Source organism: Apus apus, unplaced genomic scaffold, assembly GCF_020740795.1.
Source record: "Apus apus isolate bApuApu2 unplaced genomic scaffold, bApuApu2.pri.cur manual_scaffold_34_ctg1, whole genome shotgun sequence".
NCBI lineage: Eukaryota > Metazoa > Chordata > Aves > Apodiformes > Apodidae > Apus > Apus apus.
In genome coordinates, this window is record NW_026248849.1 from 213847 (window position 1) to 233049 (window position 19203).

The window sequence follows — 19203 nt, forward strand, 5'->3', positions numbered from 1 at the left end:
ACCCTCTCAGAAGCAGAAGGACCCGTCCTTGCCCTGCCAGGGACGACTCATTCCGCACAGAGCTTCTCCCCACAGTCCTTGAGGAGCTCCCCGGGCAGGCTGAGAGCTGCCCCTGGCAGGCAGCACAGCCCCTGCCCCAGCACACAGCCCCTCAGCTGCAGGACCCTGCTCTGACAACAGCCCTGGGCACCCCTGCCTGCACCCCTGCCTGCACCAAGATCCAAAATGGCACAACCAGAGCCACCCACACCAAAGCCCTGACACACCTCACACACCCCATAAGCTGTGGCTGTGCCAGCTGCAGGAGATGCCTCCAGGAACTGCACCCACCTTGCCCTGCACCCACAGACTCACCGTGCCAAGGGCTGCACAGATGTCTCCTCCACTGAGCTCTCACTCCCCCCCAGTCCTGAGCACCTTTAAGCTCTCTCTGCCTTGCCCATCTCCCTCAGACCCCCTGGCAGTGTCCTTCTCCCTGCTGGGCCAAGCAGAGGAGCTGCTCCTGGGCAGAGCTGTCTCTCTGCAGCACTGCCCACTTGCCAGCAGCTCCCTCCATCCCAGGAGCCCAGCTCAGAACCTTAATGAGCCCTCTGGTGGCTTTGCTGCTGAGCCCATGAAGCTGAGACAGGGAGAGGAAGCTGATGAAACCTCTGCAGAAGTCAGAGCCCAACTGCAAAGTTTCTGTCAGTGCTGATGGGTCCCAGTGAGGGACACGAGTGAGGAAGCGTCCCCAGGGTGTGGGTAGAGCAGGAAAGAGGAGGCAGGGATGGCAGGTGGGGAAGAGGAAGGTGAAGGTGGCTCTGGGGCTGAGTGACCCTGGGTGTGTTTCATGACTGCAGAGGACCAAGCCCTGTCCCCCTTCACCAAAGGTGCCAGCCCTGACCCCCAGCCCCTGGGAAGGGAGATCCTGTCCCTCACTCACCCCTCAGAGCTCTCCCTGGGGCACTGGGATGTGGAGCTGTGCAATGCCAAGGGCAGGACCAGGGCACGACTCTTCTGCCTGCTCCCTCAGCCCCCTTGGGTGGGTCCATCTGGCCCCAGAGCCTTGTGTGTGTCCAAGTGGTGCAGCAGGTCACTGACCATCTCCTCTGGGATGATGGGGGCTCCATTCTGCTCCCCATCCCTGCCTTCCAGCTCAGGGGGCTGCGTACCCAGTGAGCAACTGGTCCTGCTGCTAAAGGCTGAGGCAAAGAAGGCATGAAGCACCTCAGCCTTCTCCTCCTCCCTGGTCACTGATCCCCTCACATCCAGTAAATGACAGACATTCTCCTCAGTCCTCTTTTTGTTGTTAATATATTTGTAGCAGCATTTCTTGTCATCTTTTGCAGCTGCAGCCAGGTTGATTTCAAATTGGTCTTTGGCCATTCTGATTTTCCTCCTGCACTTCTTCACAGCCTCTTTCTTGTCCCCCTCATTGTCCTGCCCCTTTGTCCCAGGGCCATAAACTCTCCTTTTTGCCCTGAATTGACACCAGGTCTCTCCATTCAGTCAGGCTGGGCTGCTTCCCACTGCCTTGACTTTCTGCTCAGGGCCCCTGCCTGCTCCTCTGCATTTCAGACTTCCTTCCTGCAGCCTTTTTGAAGAAGGGTAGAGAGGAAGACCCTGGGAACTAGTGACCTCTCAGCCTCCCCTCTGTGCCTGGGAAGAGCATGGAACAGATCCTCCTAGAAGCTGTGCCAAGGCCCATGGAGGACAGGGAGCTGACTGGAGACAGCCAGCAGGGCTTCAGCAAGGGCAAGTCCTGCCTGGCCAACCTGGGGGCTTTCTGGGGTAGAGTGACTTCATCAGTGGACAAGGGAAGAGCTACAGGTGTTACCTCATGGACTTGTATGTGGCCTTGGACACAATCCCCCACAACATCCCTCTCTCTAAATTGGAGAGAGATGGATTGGATGTGTGGAGAGTTCACGGGATGAGGAATTGGTTGGATGGTCAGATCCAGAGGGTAGTGGGCAATGGCTCAATGTGGTCCATACACCAGAGGGATGGGATGCCATCCAGCTGGACCCGGACAAGCTCCAGAAGTGGGCTCATTTTAACATCACAGTGTTCAAGACGGCCAAGTGCACCTGGGTCTGTTCAGCCACTGGTATCAATAGAGGCTGGGGATGAAGGGTCTGAGAGCACCCACAAGATGAAAGGTCTGGGGGTACTTCCTGGTGGATGAAAAGCTGGAGATGAGCAGGCAATGCGTGCTGGCAGCCCAGAAAGCCAACTGTGTCCTGGGCTGCATCACCAGCAGCGTGACCAGCTGGTCAAGGAGGGGATTGTCCTCCCCTGCTCTTCTCTGGTGAAACCCCTCCAGCAATGCTGGGTCCAGCTCTGCAGCCCCCAGCACAGGAAGGACATGGAGCTGTTGGAGTGAGTCCAGAGGAGGCCACAACAAACATCAGAGGGCTAGAGCACCTCTGCTCTGCAGACAGGCTGAGACAGTTGGGGGTGTTCAGCCTGGAGAAGGCTCCAGGGTTACCCTTGCTGGCCCATCTACCAGCTGTGCTCAGAAATTCTCTCAAGACACTCCAGAATCCACCTGGACAGTTTGCAAGACCAGGAAGAGAGTGATGGAGGAGATTATTCTCCAGCAGATGGAGGAGCAGGCCCTTCTCAAGCAGATGACAGTGATGACCATGCCCACCTTTTCCTCTAAAGCAACTGCACCTCGTGAGAAAGGACTTGACCCTCCATGAAGATGAGCCACTTAGTTGCTCAGATCTCAGTACTTCATATGGCCTCGTATGGGATGTATGGCCATGACATCTCAATGGCCATCACATCTGCTTCGGCACCATTCGGTGTCACCCTTGTGGGGGTATCTCTCTCTCACAGCTGAAAGGAGTCGGTCCCACAGGGTGGTAATTCCCACCTTATTACTAAGTGCTCTGTCTATACCAGCATCTCTGGCCAGGGATCCCAGCTGCTTGGCTTCTCTCTCATCCACGTTGCAGGTTTCAGCCCCACTATCAAAGCATCAGAGCAGCCAAGGAAGAATTCCCTCACCATCAGTGCAGGTGAAGTCCTGTCTCATGAGGCGCAGTTCTTTCATAGAGAAAGGCTGGACAAGGTCATCGTCGTCATCTGACTGAGGAGGGCCTGCTGTTCTGTCTGCTTGAGAGTGGTCTGATTTGTTATCTGTTTGAGAGGTACCTGCTCCATCAACTGAGTTAGAATCCTCTGCCTCCTCAGTTTCAGTCTCTTTTGTTGCTTGAAGGAACTCTGCTTGTCTCAGGGAGGAGCGTTTTGCCTTTGCCTTGCTCCTGGTCACAGGGTGAACTAGCCTGATTCGAAAGGGAGTGGACTTTATCTTTGTAGAAGCAGTTGTTTTTGTAGCAGCACTTGTAGAGGCAGCTGTTTTTGTAGCAGTACGAGGGGTGGTATCAGGAGCAGTGGAGCTGGCAGCAGCAGTGGCAGCAGCATTGCCTGTGGGGGAGTGGCAGTGAGTAGAACAGCATCTTGCCCTACGCATCCACAATACATTATAAACATTCAGCAGAAGCATCCCCACTGCAACAATGCTATTCACATCAAGAGCTGGGAGATTCAGCTCGAAAGAGAATGGAGAGGCAAAGCTGAACCAGCTCCTGCTGTTACCAACATGAACCGTTCCATTCACTTTAGGAGCTGTACCACTAGGACTTGTACTGTAACTGTACACACACAGTGCCCCCATAAAGAGCAGTATCATAATCCCTAGGATCACTAGGCCGGTATCATATGGTTGGTTATGGCTACAGTTCTATCAATAAACCATAAAACAATCACAAGAGCAGCTCCACAGAGCAGAATGCTCTCAGCTGCACACCACATGTACCATTGCAGGTTTGGAAAAAGATCCAGTAGATTCATTGCTCAAGTGTCTGTTCAGTTTTCAATCCATCAGGAAATTCAGCAGAATTGTTACCCATTGCTATCTGAGGGATTCCTCCCATCAGAGATGGAATTTTGAACACTCCCAATTAATCAAACTGTGTAATCTGGGCTTAAAATCAAGCCCCACGTTGGGCGCCAATAAACTGTTGTCAGCATTTGACTCAGGTCCTCAACAATGCTCTCGATCCCCTTCCCCTGCCACCCGGGTAGGGAGGGAGAGAGAGGAAAAGACAGAGACTTGGCTGCATTGAAAACTCAACTACACAGCGTTAATTCAACATCAATGATAAAAGAAAGATATACAATTACATACAAATATGTTCAGAGACTGGCAAAAGCCTCTCTCCTCCCCCCACCCCAGCAACTCCCACAGCATCTCCTGAGCTGGGAACAGTCCCATAAAATCCCGGAACTGCTGGAGAAAGCGGAGGGTGATGAGGGTCAGGAGAGCTGGAGCCTGGGGGTCCACGGGGAGGGAGGGACGGAGTCCTCCCCGGATGCCGGCCACAGGTGGAGGAGAAGGGAAGAAGAAGCAGGAAGGAAGTTGTCTTGTGTGATCTCTGTGCTTCCCCTGAGCTCACGTAGCTCTCTGGAATGGAAGATCTCTGGCCAGTTTTGCTGTCTGTCTCACTCAGCCTCCTCCGGGGGGGTCAGAGATCTCCCTGTAGCGTCTGAGCCGGCAGAGTGAAGGTGCGACCTTGAAGCCCCAGCAGGTAGAGAAACATTGCACTGTTGTCAGTGCTGGTTGGAACACTCTGCTGCTAGTTAAAAGAACGCTTCCTGAAGGGGAAATCAAATAAAAACTCAATAAAAGGAAAATTGGCTTCATCCTGGCTCAAACCAGGACATATGTATATTTTGATGACAACCTCTACATATCAGGTGCAACACCTACTGTGTCTCTGTAACCAGCAGACAGATCTCTCTTTATTTAGAGGCACGCTGCAAGGCCTTGAAACCAGACATCTGGCCTTGGGGAGACAGATGTGGTTCAAGCCAAAATAGAGAGAGATACCACCCACCCACCCCTCTTTGGTCCAGCCAGTCACTAGACTGGTTTTGAAATGAGTCCCATTGTCTGACTCAAGTCTTCCTGGAAGGACCATCTCCTTCATTCCTTCTATTTAGCAGCCCTTGGACACGTCTCAGGAGAACAGCAGTGGGTTTATTGTCTCAGGTTCTCATGTCCTCTTTATGAGATCACACTAGAGAGACCACAGGTGGCATCCAAGTGGGTCCTGCCTCTCTTGCTGCTGTCTCCTAGCAGGACGTGTCCCCTTCATGGCTGCAGCACCAGCCTTCCCATCTCTCAGGCATCTTATTCCTTCCCTCAGTCATTCCTTCCATGGCTGAGGTGTGGAACTGATGGGGATCAAAGATCATGTCTCCCTACTGTCATGCTTTGAAAGCCACTTCACTCACAGTTGGTCCTTTGTAGTCATCAAATCATCCCCTGAAGGAGAACATCTGGGCATGTGCTGCTGGCACAGCCTGCACAGACCTCTGGAGCATTTGTGTGTCGCCCAGAACGTCACCAGGATCTGTAACCCCTTGTTATCATAGATCACCTCTGGCACCTCTGGGGGCTGTGATACACCCACTCAGTGCCCTTTGGCCCAGTCTGACTCCATCCTTGCTGGGTACCATGTCACATAGAACTTGTTTTCCAAAGGCCAGGACAGTGTGTGGGTGGTGGCAGGGGACACAGGAGATGTTTCCAGCCATCCGGTGGTTCCTTCCACCTTGGTGAGCACATGGCACTTGCCTTGGTGGTTGGTGGCAGTGTGATATGATCCATGTGCCAGACCTCCCCAGAGTTCTCTTTCAGCCATTGTCCTCCAAAGCAGGGAGGCTGGAACTGCTGGGCTTGTTTGATTGCAGCAGGTGTTTCAGGGCCCCTGAATGCCAGAGATGTCTGTTCCATCCATGGGTTCAGCGGGGAGAAATGGTGAGGACTGTCATTGTTAACAGTCTCCAGGAGGTTGCAGCTGAAGGACAGAGGTGACAGCAGTGCTGACTCTGGATCCCAGGTCAGTCTCACCATCAGGGTCACACAGCCCAGCCCAGTGATGCCCTTGAGCCAGGCTCCAGAGGTGACCACCAGCACCTCCAGAAGCATGGAAGGTGTGACATCCCACAGCTCTCATAACAGCTCAGAGAGCAAAGCAACCAACACGGTGCCCAGTGACTGTGAAACCAATACAATGAACAATTATAACTGCTTCATTTTACCATGCTCTGATCAGAGCTGTCCTTCTCTGAACCCTTCCAGCCCCACGTTGGGCACCACAAATCAAAAGGACTGTTCAGGTTTAACCCCAGCCAGCAACTCAGCAAGACACAGCCCCTCGCTCACGTGGCCTCCTCCCAGTGGGACAGGAAGGAGAACTGGGGGAAAAAGGAAAGAACTTTTGTGGGTTGAGTTGAGAACAGCTTAATGATTGAAACAAAATATAATCCTAATCCTAATAACAAAAAAATATATTTATATCACCAAAAATAATAAAAAATCCAAACCCAAACTGTCACAGCATTTCCATTCCCTTGTCATTGCTCCCCCTCATCCCCACTGCCCCCAGGAAGAGCCCTGAGCCCTGTGAGAGGGACAGGATCTGCCTTCCCAGGGCCTGGGCTCAGGGCTTGGCCTTTCTGCTCCATCCAACAAAGCAAAGGGTTTCTCAGCAGGACAGGCACCTGCCCAGGGCCTTTGCCTCCCTGCACTCATGGCCTCCCATGATCTGCTCTAGCGAGGCCCTGGGGAGGCTTTGTCAGGCTCAGGGGGACCCCTGAGTGCTTCAGGGTCCTTCCTTTTGTTCAGGCTTCTCTCAGTATCTGAGGTTCATGTCATTAGCCCTAACGAGCTAGACCATCCTCATCCTAACAAGCAAGTATGACAAAGCACTAACAAGCTTTTTTTTCGTGTTTTACTGTTTTTTTAATTACTTTTACAGTGGCCTCCAATTACTTGCTCTAACGAGTCCCTGGGGAGGCTTTGTCAGCAATAGCCACCAGTGGGGCCAATCACTGCTTCAAGGCACTTTCAGTTTTGCTTCTGGCTTCCTGAGCACTTTGTTCAGTCTTCCCTCAGCACCTGAGGATCATGGACTCAGCACCAAACACACCAGGGGCAGGATCTCTTCTCCCAGGGCCTCTGGGTCAGGGCTTGCACCTTGGAATCATCTCCCCCAGCCAGGCTGACTCCAGCTCAGAGCCATCTTGTCCTTGCCTTTGCCTGCCTGTCAGCAGGGCCTCCAGGTTCCTGCTCTCACCAGAGCCCAGGCAGCTTTGTCAGGGATGTCCCTCAGTGGGACCCCTTCACACTGCCAGAAACTCTGGAGATTGCACCTGACTCTGGCTTCTGGAGAGGTTTCTTCAGCTTCACTGCTCATCAGAGCCACCTTGCCATGGCCTTTCCCTGCCTGCCATGAGTGCTTCCAGGTTCCTGCTCTAAGCAGCCCCTGTGCAGCCTTTCCTGGTAATGGTCCTCCCTGGGACCCATTAATGCTGCAGAAAGTTGGGAGTGTGCAGCTGAGCCTGCCTTGTGGAGAGGAGCCCCAGCAGGGGCTGAGGGCACTGCCTGCAGGCAGCAGGGGAGAGGAGCCAGGCAGGGAGAGAGGATAAAGGCAGGCAGGAGGGGCAGGAGGGCTGAGAGCTGCTGAAGGAGACATCTTCACAGCCCTGGGCATGGTGAGTGTCTCTTTGCATGCCCCTCTGTGCGGGGGGAGGAACCAGTCCTGGAGCTGCTGGCTTGGACAGGAGACCCAGACTCCTGCAGCTTTGCAGGGAGAGAGGAGCAGGTTTGTCAAGGCCCCTGAGAAAGTGCCTTCAGCCTTTCCTCTGCCTGCAGGAAGCACTGCCCTCAGCTCTGTGCTCTCCCCAGGGCTGATCTGGTCTCCTCTTCAGGAGTGGCCAGCACAGAGCTGCCCCTGGGCAGGGTCCTGCTGCCAGGAGGGCTCTGCAGGGCAGAGCTGAGCACAGGCTGGGTGGGATGGGGCTGTGAGCAGGGCCAGGGAGGAGAGGTGGGGACAGCTTCCAGCAGGAGCAGCTGCAGTCAGGTCCCTTCCCCGCAGCAAGCCCTTGGTCTCCTCTGCTCCACAGCAGAGCTCCTGGCTCCAAGGCACTGGGATCTCAGCCTGACTCACCTGCTTAGCAGCTTGATCCCTGCGGAGGAGAAGCGTCCAAGTGCCACCTCAGGGTGCCTGTCCTCCCTCTCTGGGAGCATCGGGGCATTTCTCCATCTGGCCCTGCTGCCTGTGCTGTCCTTGCCCTTCCCCTCAGGCTCCCTAAGGACAAGGGTGTCTAAGGTGCAGCTCAGACACCCATTCTGCAGGAGCTCTCAGGCAGCTGTGGCCAGGGCAGCAAAACCGCTGGGCCCAGCCCAGCTGAGCTTCTCTGGACATGCTGGGGTGGAGGGCTTGGGACCAGCCAGCTCTGCTGGTGGCACCACAGCTGTAGGAGTTTCGTGGAGGTTCTCCTACAGGAATATGCACAAGTGGATCACAGATGAGGAAAAGAGGGTATTTTTGAAGCTGACATACTTTTCCCAGCTCCCCCCTGCTGTGGAGCAGGGAGAGCTCCTTGGGAGCTCAGCTCCTCACAGCACACTTGACCCACATGACCAGAGCTCCAGCCAGGGAGATCCAAGAAGGTTCTGTAAATAAGGAGACAATGTCTGTTTTCAGGTGGTGGGGTGTGAAGGGAGGGAATGGGAAGAGATTTGCTCAGGGCTGTCCTGACTTGTGAGTGTGCTTTCCTCCTCTGGCAGCACCTCCTGAGGAAAGGGCTGGGATGTCCAACAGCAGCTCCATCAGCCAGTTCCTCCTCCTGGCATTCGCAGACAGGCGGGAGCTGCAGCTCCTGCACTTCTGGCTCTTCCTGGGCATCTACCTGGCTGCCCTCCTGGGCAACGGCCTCATCATCACCACCATCGCCTGGGACCACCACCTCCACACCCCCATGTACTTCTTCCTGCTCAACCTCTCCCTCCTCGACCTGGGCTGCATCTCCACCACCCTCCCCAAAGCCATGGCCAATTCCCTCTGGGACACCAGGGCCATCTCCTACACAGGATGTGCTGCACAGCTCTTGTTCTTTGTCTTCTTCATCTCAGCAGAGTGGTCCCTTCTCACCATCATGTGCTATGACCGCTACGTGGCCATCTGCAGACCCCTGCACTACGGGACCCTCCTGGGCAGCAGAGCTTGTGTCCACATGGCAGCAGCTGCCTGGGCCTCTGGGTTTCTCAATGCTCTGCTGCACACAGCCAGTACATTTTCACTGCCCCTCTGCCAGGGCAATGCCCTGGGACAGTTCTTCTGTGAAATCCCCCAGATCCTCAAGCTCTCCTGCTCACACTCCTACCTCAGGGAACTTGGGATCCTTGTGTTTAGTCTCTTTTTAGCATTTGGCTGTTTTGTCTTCATGGTGGTGTCCTATGTGCAGATCTTCAGGGCTGTGCTGAGGATCCCCTCTCAGCAGGGAAGGCACAAAGCCTTTTCCACCTGCCTCCCTCACCTGGCCGTGGTCTCTCTGTTCATCAGCACTGGCATCTTTGCCGACCTGAAGCCCCCCTCCATCTCCTCCCCATCCCTGGACCTGGTGGTGGCAGTTCTGTACTCAGTGGTGCCTCCAGCACTGAACCCCCTCATCTACAGCATGAGGAACAAGGAGTTGAAGGAAGCGGTGTGGAAACTCATTACCAAATGTTTTCCTGAATTTCTAGTGTGTCCATCTTCCTGATCATTTGACTTATAACTCATTACAGGCCTTGCTTTTTTCATCTTTTGTTGTTGTCATTCTTTTTGGGTGAGCTTTTTATTTTCTGGATTGCTTACTTTTGATAATACCCTTCACAAAGAAATGTGGACACTCACTTCTGCATCATTACCTTCCTCACTAGTCTGACCCAACAACAGTGTAAATAAGGAGCTATATTCCTTTTCTACCTCAACAATTAAGTATCTTGCACTGACTTGTCTGTCTAAGACCCAAGCAACTAAAACTGAAAAATGCCTTTCGGCATTGGTTCCCTGCCAAGTTAGAGGGCAAAAGATGGACCCAAAAGCAAAATGGAACAGTCATGGAGTCCCTGATACATGGAATGGGCAATTGTCATGGTTTGGGCCCAACACAACAACAAAGGAACAGCCCCATGGCCGCTCACTCAGCTCCCCTCACACACACTCTGGGATGAGGAGAACAAAGCTCATGGGTTGAGACAAAGGACAAGGAGGGTTCTTTACCAATTAAGGTCCTGGGCAAAACAGACTCATCTTGGGGAAAAAATAATAATTTGATTTCACACTAATCAAACACACACAGGACACAGACTCACCCAGAGCAGGGCTTGCATATGTTACCCCACCCCTCCCTTCTTCCCAGGCCCAAATCCCTTTGTTCCCGGTTTCTCTCCCTCCTTCCCCCCAGCAGCACAGGGGGATGGGGTTTAGAGTCACTTCACAGGCTGGTGGTTCCTGCTGCTCCTTCCTCCTTCCCTGCTTCCCCACGGGGTCCCTCCCATGGGAGAGAGTCCTCCACCAACCTCTCCTTCACGAGTCCTTCCCACAAGGTCCGGAGCTGCTCCAGCCTGGGCTTCCCACAGAGTCACAGCTGCATAATCAGAGTCCACAGGCAGCAAATCCACTGGCCACAAAATCCAAGTCTGCTGGCAAAGTTCATCCCCCCTGGGGCCTTCAGGGAATGTTCCACCATGTTCCTCCATGACTGCAGGGGGAAAGCTGCCCTCTCCCCATGGGTTGCAAGGAAACTTCTGCTTGGGCACCCTCTTCCCCTTCTTCCTCAGCATCCACCAGCATTGCTCTCCCTCTCCAGCACAGCTCTTCCTCCTTAAGTGCTTCTCAGATGTTATCTCAGTTCTTTCTATTGTCCCTCTAATGGCTCCTTGGCTGGGTTTGGAGCAGGGGGAGCTTCTCAGCTTCTTGCCAGAGCCAGCCTTGGGCCCCTTCCCGCACTACCAAAATACCCCACCAAACCAGAACAGGAATGTTCCCAGCTCCTAGATAAATCTCTTCCTCCTCTGTCTCTCATGACCTGTGTGACGTTTGTGCTTGGGAAAACTCTCATCATCATGCTAGTGGTGCCAAACCAGCATCTTTACACCTCCATGAGCTTCTTCTTGGCATATTTTTCTGCCCTGAAGACCTTCTACAGATCCACCATACTGCCCCAGCTGATGGCCAGCTTTCTGACTGTGGACACCACCATCTTTGCTCATCACATTGTTGGTACTCTTTCCTACATCTGTGGTGTGTACAGACAATTTGCTACTGCTGACCACATCCTACCATCCGTACTGGGCTGGGTGCCACCTCCTGCTCTTCAGAGGAGTCATGAAATGGGGCATCTGTCTCCAAATGACAGCTGCACATTGCTGTGGGAAACTGTTCTTTTCTTCCCCACATCAGTCTAAACAAAATGCCTTTTCAGCCAGCAAAGGCCTCTCCTGATTATCCCCAGCTAAGGGACTAAACCAGACTTGCTTCTCAAGGACAACTGAACCCAAAACAACAGCTGTGGCCCGGGACAGAAAGGATGGGCGACAAGCCACCCTGTGCCCCTGGCAGTCACCGCCCTAACGTGGGGCTGATGGACGCTCGTTGGCTCTGGGCAGTGACACTGACTGGACAGGTGGGTCAGGGGGTATCAAAGGGGCGAGGGCAGCAGGTGGGCCCTTCCCTCCTCCCTGAGGCCCGTTCGGACGCTTTCTGCCTGGGACACCCCCCTGCTGCGGACACTGGTGCTGGGACCCTGCCTGCCTGCCTGCCCCGGGTCCAGCCTGAGCCTCAGCGCCGAGCGTGCCGGGGTCCCGAGCCCTGGGGTCGGGGCCGGAGCCCCCTCCCCGTGTTGCTGCCGCTGGAGGGGAAACCAGCGGCCGCTGCACCCGCTGCCGAGAGGCTGCCCCTCCGACACCACGGACCTGCCGTCCTGCCTGGCCAGAAGGGGCCACCGACCAACCCTGCCGCTGGGAACGGAGCCTGGGGACAGGCTGGGGGTGACACCACCTCACACACACACACACACACACACACACACACACACACACACTCCTCTCCTCACACTCGCACACACAGCACAACCTCTTCAGCAGGACTGACGTCGGGTTTCCTTCCCTCCTCCCTCCTCCCTTTGGTCCTTAACCCTCTCCCTCAAAAGCTCAGGACCTCTTGCATTGCCTCCCTAAAGGACACTTTCTCACTACACACATATTGATATCCCTGGTAGCCATTCACATTTGCATTGTCCCTAAACATCATCCCTGGGTTTGTGTTAACCCTTAATAAACCGATCAGTTTGTGGAGCAAACCTTGGCTTCAGAGGCAATTTCTGAGCGTGGTGGGGTGGGGGTGCTTTCTAACTCCCCCCCTGAAATACGGCCCCGCGGTGGCCGTTCCTCCGTGAGAGGCAGCGCCGCGTGTGACCCTCGGGCTCATTCACAAACCCCTCCACATCGGGAGGGGCAGTCGCAAAAGGATCCTGACAGCCGGGAGCCCCCGGTACCGGCTCGCGACAGTGATACCCCATTATGATGTCAAGTTATTGATGTCATACATTGGGATGTCACCCGTAATGGCATCACCCACTATGACATCACCAATTATGATGTCATTCATTATGACATAATCCATTATGTCATCACCAACTATGACATCAGACATTATGACATCACCAACAATGATGTCATCCATTATGAAATCACCAATTATGACATCACCAACTATGACAGCACTCTTTATGACATCACCAACTTTGACGTCACCCATTATGACGTCATCCATTATGACGTCACCCATTATGAAGTTGTGGGAAACTGTTCTTTTCTTCCCCACATCAGTCTAAACAAAATGCCTTTTAAGCCAGCGAAGGCCTCTCCTGATTATCCCCAGCTAACGAACTAAAACAGACTTGCTTCTCAAGGACAACTGAACCCAAAACAACAGCTGTGGCCCGGGACAGAAAGGATGGGCGACAAGCCATCCTGTGCCCCTGGCAGTCACTGCCCTAACCTGGGGCTGATGGACACTCGTTGGACCTTAAGAGGCGCGGGCACGCTCTACAGAGGGAGCAGTACAAAGTGATTTACGATGCCTACATGGTGGGAGACCTCAGCAGACTCGCAAATTACATCATGACTTTGGAAGATGGTACTCCTCTGTCTAAAGAGCTTAAAAAGGAGATTAAGAAACACGGGCTTGATTTCATCAATGCCCGAAATTTCTTTATCCTGGCCATGGTGGTGCAGCAAGCAAAGGAGGGATTACAGCAAAGAACTGAAGGGTTACAGCGAGGGGAAATAAAGAGTTGCAGCAAAGAATTGAAGGGTATGCAAGCGAGAAATTGGAAGGGTTAAGAAAGCAGGGAAAGGAGAGAACTGGTGCCACCCTGTCTCACTTAGGTGATAAATGTGGGGAACTTGCTAATTTCGAGGATTCCTCAGGTTCTGGTAGTCAGGATACTGAGGTCTTGGATGACTTTAACACACTAAAGAAATGTAAGCCCGGAAACTCTGAGCAATCAGATAGGAAAAGTGTGAGTTTTCATTTCGGGACAGAAAAGCAGCGCCCGATTTTGGAATCAAAGCCACAGCCGCAAGAGCAGCAAGCCCCCGCACAGCTGCAGCCCCCCCTCTCCAGGGAGCAGGAGGAGGGACTAAGGGCAGATTTTAGGATATTACACGAGGCAGTTAAGGACTTCATGACACATAACACTCAAAGAATTAGCAATTTGGAGATAAATGTCCATAAAGTTTCCACGATTGTGGACAATAGGTTTAGTGATTTGGAGATGGATATTCACCATAGCATTCGAAGGATTGGTGAATTGGAGAAATATGTCCACCGACTTTGTCCACAAACAGGGACAAAGTCCCAACTAATTTACCTTCTCACTATACTGGTTCTGAAGATGAGGAGGAGGAGAGAATAGAGCATAAACAACTGCGCCCGGTTATGAGAACGACTTTTGCTCTTGATGAAGATACTGGTAGGAAGAAAGATAAGGTAGTCAAGGAAGTAGCTTACACACCATTAGAATTGGCACAAATTAGAAAACAATACAGCAGGCGCCCATCTGAGACAGAAGCTGAATATGTAATGAGAGTGTCCCTCACAGGAGGAGACGAGATCAGATTAAGTGAACAAGAAGCTAGAGGGTTCTGGGGATCTGGAATTATTCTAACGACTGGAGAAGGGGGACACCCCTGGTCCCTAACCCAGCGAGCAGCTTTCTTTGTTGGCTCGACTGATCCCCTTAGCAGAGGAGAGCCGAGGACCCTGCGGGGGGGCTATTCTAACATTTTGGACAATGTCCAAAAGGCTGCTGCAATTCAAATGATTTATGACCATGATTTAGTACCAGATCAAGAAAGTCCTATGAATCTTCGAGTGAAACCAGACAGAATGAAGGCCTTAATCAGGGGGCTCCCTCTGTTACTTAAAGAGGCAGCCGTGAAAATCAAACTTAGAATCGAAAACGGAGATCTGCGAGGATTTACATGGTCTGATTTGGCCAAAGAATTGATAAAATACGGCAAGGAATATGAGGATACATCTGATTCTGAAGATGTTCCCAAGCCTTCTGCAGCCAGACAAAAGATTCGACCCTCCTATGCTGATGTGGCTGCCAGGGCACCCTGGGATCCTCCTAAGCAGCGGGAGAAATCACGGGGTGACTGGACAGTCGTGGATAGATCTAAAAACAACAGAAAGCCAAACAGCACCCATAAAAGCCAGTACCCTGAAAACAAAAGTGCTTCATCTCGAGGTGATGACAAAGGGCCCTATGCTAAGCCAGGCGTAAAGGTATCCCATCGAAGCTTTTGTCTCAGGATTATTCTTATCAGCTTCTGAAAGACTGTCCTGGTGTGAGCCAGGATTAAGCCAATTTTTCTTTTCACTGATTTTTTTTTCCTTCAGTAAGCTTTCTTGTAACTAGCAACTGTGTGTTCTGCTAGGCTGATAAGACAGTGGAATGTTTTTCTAACTACTGAGGTTTCAAGGTTACACCTTCACTCCGCCGGCTCAGACACTATGGGGAGATCTCTGACCCCCCCGTGGGAGGCTGAGTTAGACAGACAGCAAAATTGGCCAAAGATATTCCATTCCATATATCTACGTAAGCTCAGAGGAAGGACAGAGATCTTAGAAGACAGCTTCCTCCTTCTTCTCGCCGCTCTCTTCCGTCCATGGCCGGCGTCCGGGGAGGACTCTGCTCATCCATCACCGCCGACCCTTAGGCTCGAGCTCTCCTGACCCTCATAACTCTCCGCTTTCTCCAGCAGCGGCTCCGGGATTTCTCGGGACTCTTCCCAGTTCAGGGGAGTGCTGTGGGAGTTGCTGGGGGTGGGGGGAGGCGAGAGGCTTTTGCCCATATCTGAATATATCTGTATATAATTGTATATATTTTCTTGTGTGATTCATTAGTGTTTTAATTAAAGCTGTGTAGTTTAGTTTTCAATCCAGCCAAGTCTCTCTCCTTTTCTCTCTCTCCTTCCCTGACTGGGTGGGGGGGGGAGGGGATCGAGAGCATTGTTGTCGGACCTGAGTCAAACGGTGACAACAATTTAATTGGCGCCCAACGTGGGGCTTGATTTTAAGCCCAGATTACACATTTTCATCAATTGGGAGTGTCCAAAATTCCATCTCTGAGGGGAGGAATCCCTCAGATAGCAATGAGCAATAATTCTGCTGAGTGTGCTGACGGATTGAAAACTGAACAGACACTTGCTGCAATGAATCTACTGGATCTTTTTCCAAACCTGCAATTGTACATGTGGTATGTAGCTGAGGGCATTCTGCTCTTTGTAGCTGCTCTTGTGATTCTTTTGTGGTTTATTGACAGAACTGTAGCCATAGTCAACCGTATCATTACCAGCCTAGTGATCCTAGGGATGATGATACTGTTCTCTATGGGGTCACTGTATGTGTACGGTTACACTGCTAGTCCTACTGGTACAACTCCTAAAGTGAATAGAACGGTCCATGTTGGTAACAGCAATAGCTGGTTCAATTTTACCTCTCCATATTCTCTCAAGCTGAATCTCCCAGCTCTTGATGTGAATAGCATGGTTGCAGTGGGGATGTTTTTGCTGAATGTTTATAATATATTGTGGATGCGTAGGGCCAGATGTTGTTCTGCTCACTGCCACTCCCCCACAGGCAATGTTGCTGCCACTGCTGCTGCCAACACCACTGCTGCCAATACCACCACTCCTGCTGCTACAAAAACAACTGCTTCTACAAAGAAAAAGCCTGATCCATCGCGAACCAAGCTAGTTAACCCTGTGACTAGGAGCAAGGCAAAGACAAAAGCAGCAGAAAGTGAGGGTGAGGAAGAAGAGGATCCTAATACAGTTGATGGAGCAGGTACCTCTCAGACAGAGGCTGACGGTGAGGAAGGGAAGGATTCTAAATCAGATGATGGAGCAGGTACCTCTCAGACAGATAAAAAACCAGGCCACTCTCAGACAGATAAAAAACCAAGCCACTCTCAAGCAAATAAAAGAACAGCAGGTCCTCCTCAATCAGATGACGACGATGACCTTGCCCACCCTTTCTCTATGAAAGAACTGCGCCTCATGAGAAAGGACTTCACCCGCATTGATGGTGAGGGAATCCTTCCTTGGCTGCTCCGATGCTTTGATAGTGGTGCTGAGACCTACAATGTGGATGAGAGAGAAGCCAAGCAGTTGGGATCCCTGGCCAGAGATGCTGGTATTGACAGAGCACTTAGTAGTAAGACAGGAACTACTACCCTGTGGGACCGACTTCTTTCAGCTGTGAGAGAGAGATACCCCCACAAGGGTGACATCGGATGGCGCCGAAGCAGAACACCCACTCTCGAGAAAGCCATCACCTACTTGAGAGAGATTGCTGTGCGAGAAGTGATCTATAATAACGATGGAATCACAGATCCTGATGATGTTGAGTGTGACACACAAATGTTCCGGAAGTTTGTTCAGGCTGTACCAGCAGCGCATGCCCATATATTCTCCTTCATGGGATGTTTTGAAGGTTACGAAAGACCAACTGTACGTGAGGTAACTGTTAAAGCACGACAGTATGGAGACATCCTCTCTGATTCCCTTTACTTCCAAACCTCAGCCGTTAAGAAAATGGTTGACAGGAAGTATAAGATGCCAAATGGAAGTAAACTCCAGACTCTTCCTAGAGACAACTGGTCACGTGTTGCAGCCATTAAGAAGAGACGTCCTGCTACGAGACAGCAGCAAGGAAGACAGGACTCACTGCGACGCCACCTGTGGTCTCTCTTGAAAAATCATTTTAGAGAGGACATGAGAGTCTGGGACAAGAAACCCACTGATATGCTCCAGTTACGTGTGCAAGAGCTTCTAAACAGAACAAAGCCAGGAGATGGTTCTTCCAAGAAGAAGGTTGCACCAGTCAACAACCAGGATGGTTCATCGAGCTCTAGTGCTCAACCCTAGGGATGCCCTGCCTCCAGCCAGGAGGAGGAGAGGGACAACCGAGTTTATTGGACTGTGTGGATTCGGTGGCCTGGCACATCAGAACCACAAAGATATAAAGCTTTGGTGGACACTGGTGCACAGTGCACTCTAATGCCATCGAATCATAAAGGGACAAACCCTGTCACTATCTCTGGAGTGACAGGAGGTTCTCAACAACTGACTGTTGTGGAGGCCGGTGTGAGCCTCACTGGTAAGGAGTGGCAAACGCACCCTATAGTGACTGGCCCAGGTGCTCCGTGCATCCTTGGCATAGACTATCTCAGGAAAGGATACTTCCGTGACCCGAAAGGGTACCGGTGGGCCTTTGGTATAGCAGCTGTAGAGACTGAGGACACTGAACAGCTGCGTACTTTGTCTGGCCTTTCAGATGACCCTTCTGTAGTAGGGTTGCTGGAGGTTGAAGACCAACAGGTGCCAATTGCCACTTCAACAGTGCATAGACGACAGTATCGCACCAACAGAGACTCTGTGATCCCCATTCATAAGCTGATTCGGCAATTGGAAAGCCAAGGTGTGATTAGCAGGACTCATTCACCCTTCAACAGTCCTATCTGGCCAGTGCGAAAGCCTGATGGCGAGTGGAGGCTGACAGTGGACTATCGTGGCCTGAATGAGGTGACACCACCACTTAGTGCTGCTGTACCGGACATGCTAGAGCTTCAGTATGAGTTGGAGTCAAAAGCAGCTAGGTGGTATGCCACTATTGACATTGCTCATGCATTCTTCTCTATTCCCATAGCACCAGAGTGCAGGCCACAGTTTGCTTTCACCTGGAGGGGAGTCCAGTACACCTGGAATCGACTGCCCCAGGGGTGGAAACACAGCTCAACCATTTGCCATGGACTGATCCATGCTGCACTGGAGAAGGGTGGAGCTCCAGAACACCTGCAGTACATTGATGACATCATTGTGTGGGGTGACACATCAGAAGAAGTTTTTGAGAAAGGTAAAAAGATCATCCAAATTCTTCTGGATGCTGGTTTTGCTGTAAAAAGAAGCAAGGTCAAGGGACCTTCGCGAGAGATCCAGTTCCTGGGAATCAAGTGGCAAGATGGTCGTCGCCAGATCCCAATGGATGTGATTAACAAAGTAACAGCTATGGCCCCACCATCAACTAAAAAGGACACTCAAACCTTTTTAGGGACTGTTGGTTTCTGGAGAATGCATATTCCATGTTACAGTGAAATTGTGAAACCTCTCTATGAGGTGACCAGAAAGAAGAATGATTTCAAATGGGGTCCTGACCAACAGAAAGCTTTTGAGCAGATCAAGAAGGAGATTGCGCAGGCAATGGCCCTTGGACCGGTTCGAACAGGGCCAGACATCAAGAACGTGCTCTACACTGCAGCCGGACACAATGGTCCCAACTGGAGCCTCTGGCAGAAAGCACCAGGGGAAACTCGAGGTCGACCCCTGGGATTCTGGAGCCGGAGCTACAGAGGTTCCGAGGCCAACTACACAACAACTGAGAAGGAGATACTTGCAGCATATGAAGGAGTTAGAGCCGCTTCAGAAGTGATTGGCACTGAAGCACAGCTCTTTCTGGCGCCCAGGCTACCGGTGCTGAGATTCATGTTCCAGAATAACCTTTCTCCTGTCCATCATGCCACCGATGTGACTTGGAGTAAATGGACTGCTTTGATCACCCAAAGAGCCCGAATAGGGAAACCTAATCGTCCAGGTATTGTGGAAGCAATTACAAACTGGCCAGAAGGCACCCACTTTGGAATGCCACCACAAGAAGTGGTGAGACGAGCTCAAGAAGCTCCACCATATGATCATCTACCAGAGACTGAGAAACAATTTGCTCTTTTCACCGATGGCTCCTGTCG

General features: G+C 52.0%; 2 protein-coding genes across 2 annotated transcripts; both read left to right on the forward strand.

Moving 5' to 3' along the window:
* Positions 1–8655: 8655 nt before the first annotated feature.
* On the forward strand, positions 8656–9606 carry LOC127396209 (olfactory receptor 14J1-like). Its single transcript, XM_051643830.1, has one exon. The coding sequence runs from the start codon at positions 8656–8658 to the stop codon at positions 9604–9606; it is 951 nt and encodes a 316-aa protein (XP_051499790.1).
* A 5771-nt stretch (positions 9607–15377) lies between these two features.
* On the forward strand, positions 15378–17951 carry LOC127396235 (uncharacterized). Its single transcript, XM_051643855.1, has 2 exons — positions 15378–16247; positions 16311–17951. Exons 1-2 carry the CDS (start codon positions 15554–15556, stop codon positions 17327–17329), a joined length of 1713 nt encoding a protein of 570 aa, XP_051499815.1. The 5' UTR covers positions 15378–15553; the 3' UTR covers positions 17330–17951.
* The last annotated feature ends 1252 nt before the right edge of the window (positions 17952–19203 follow it).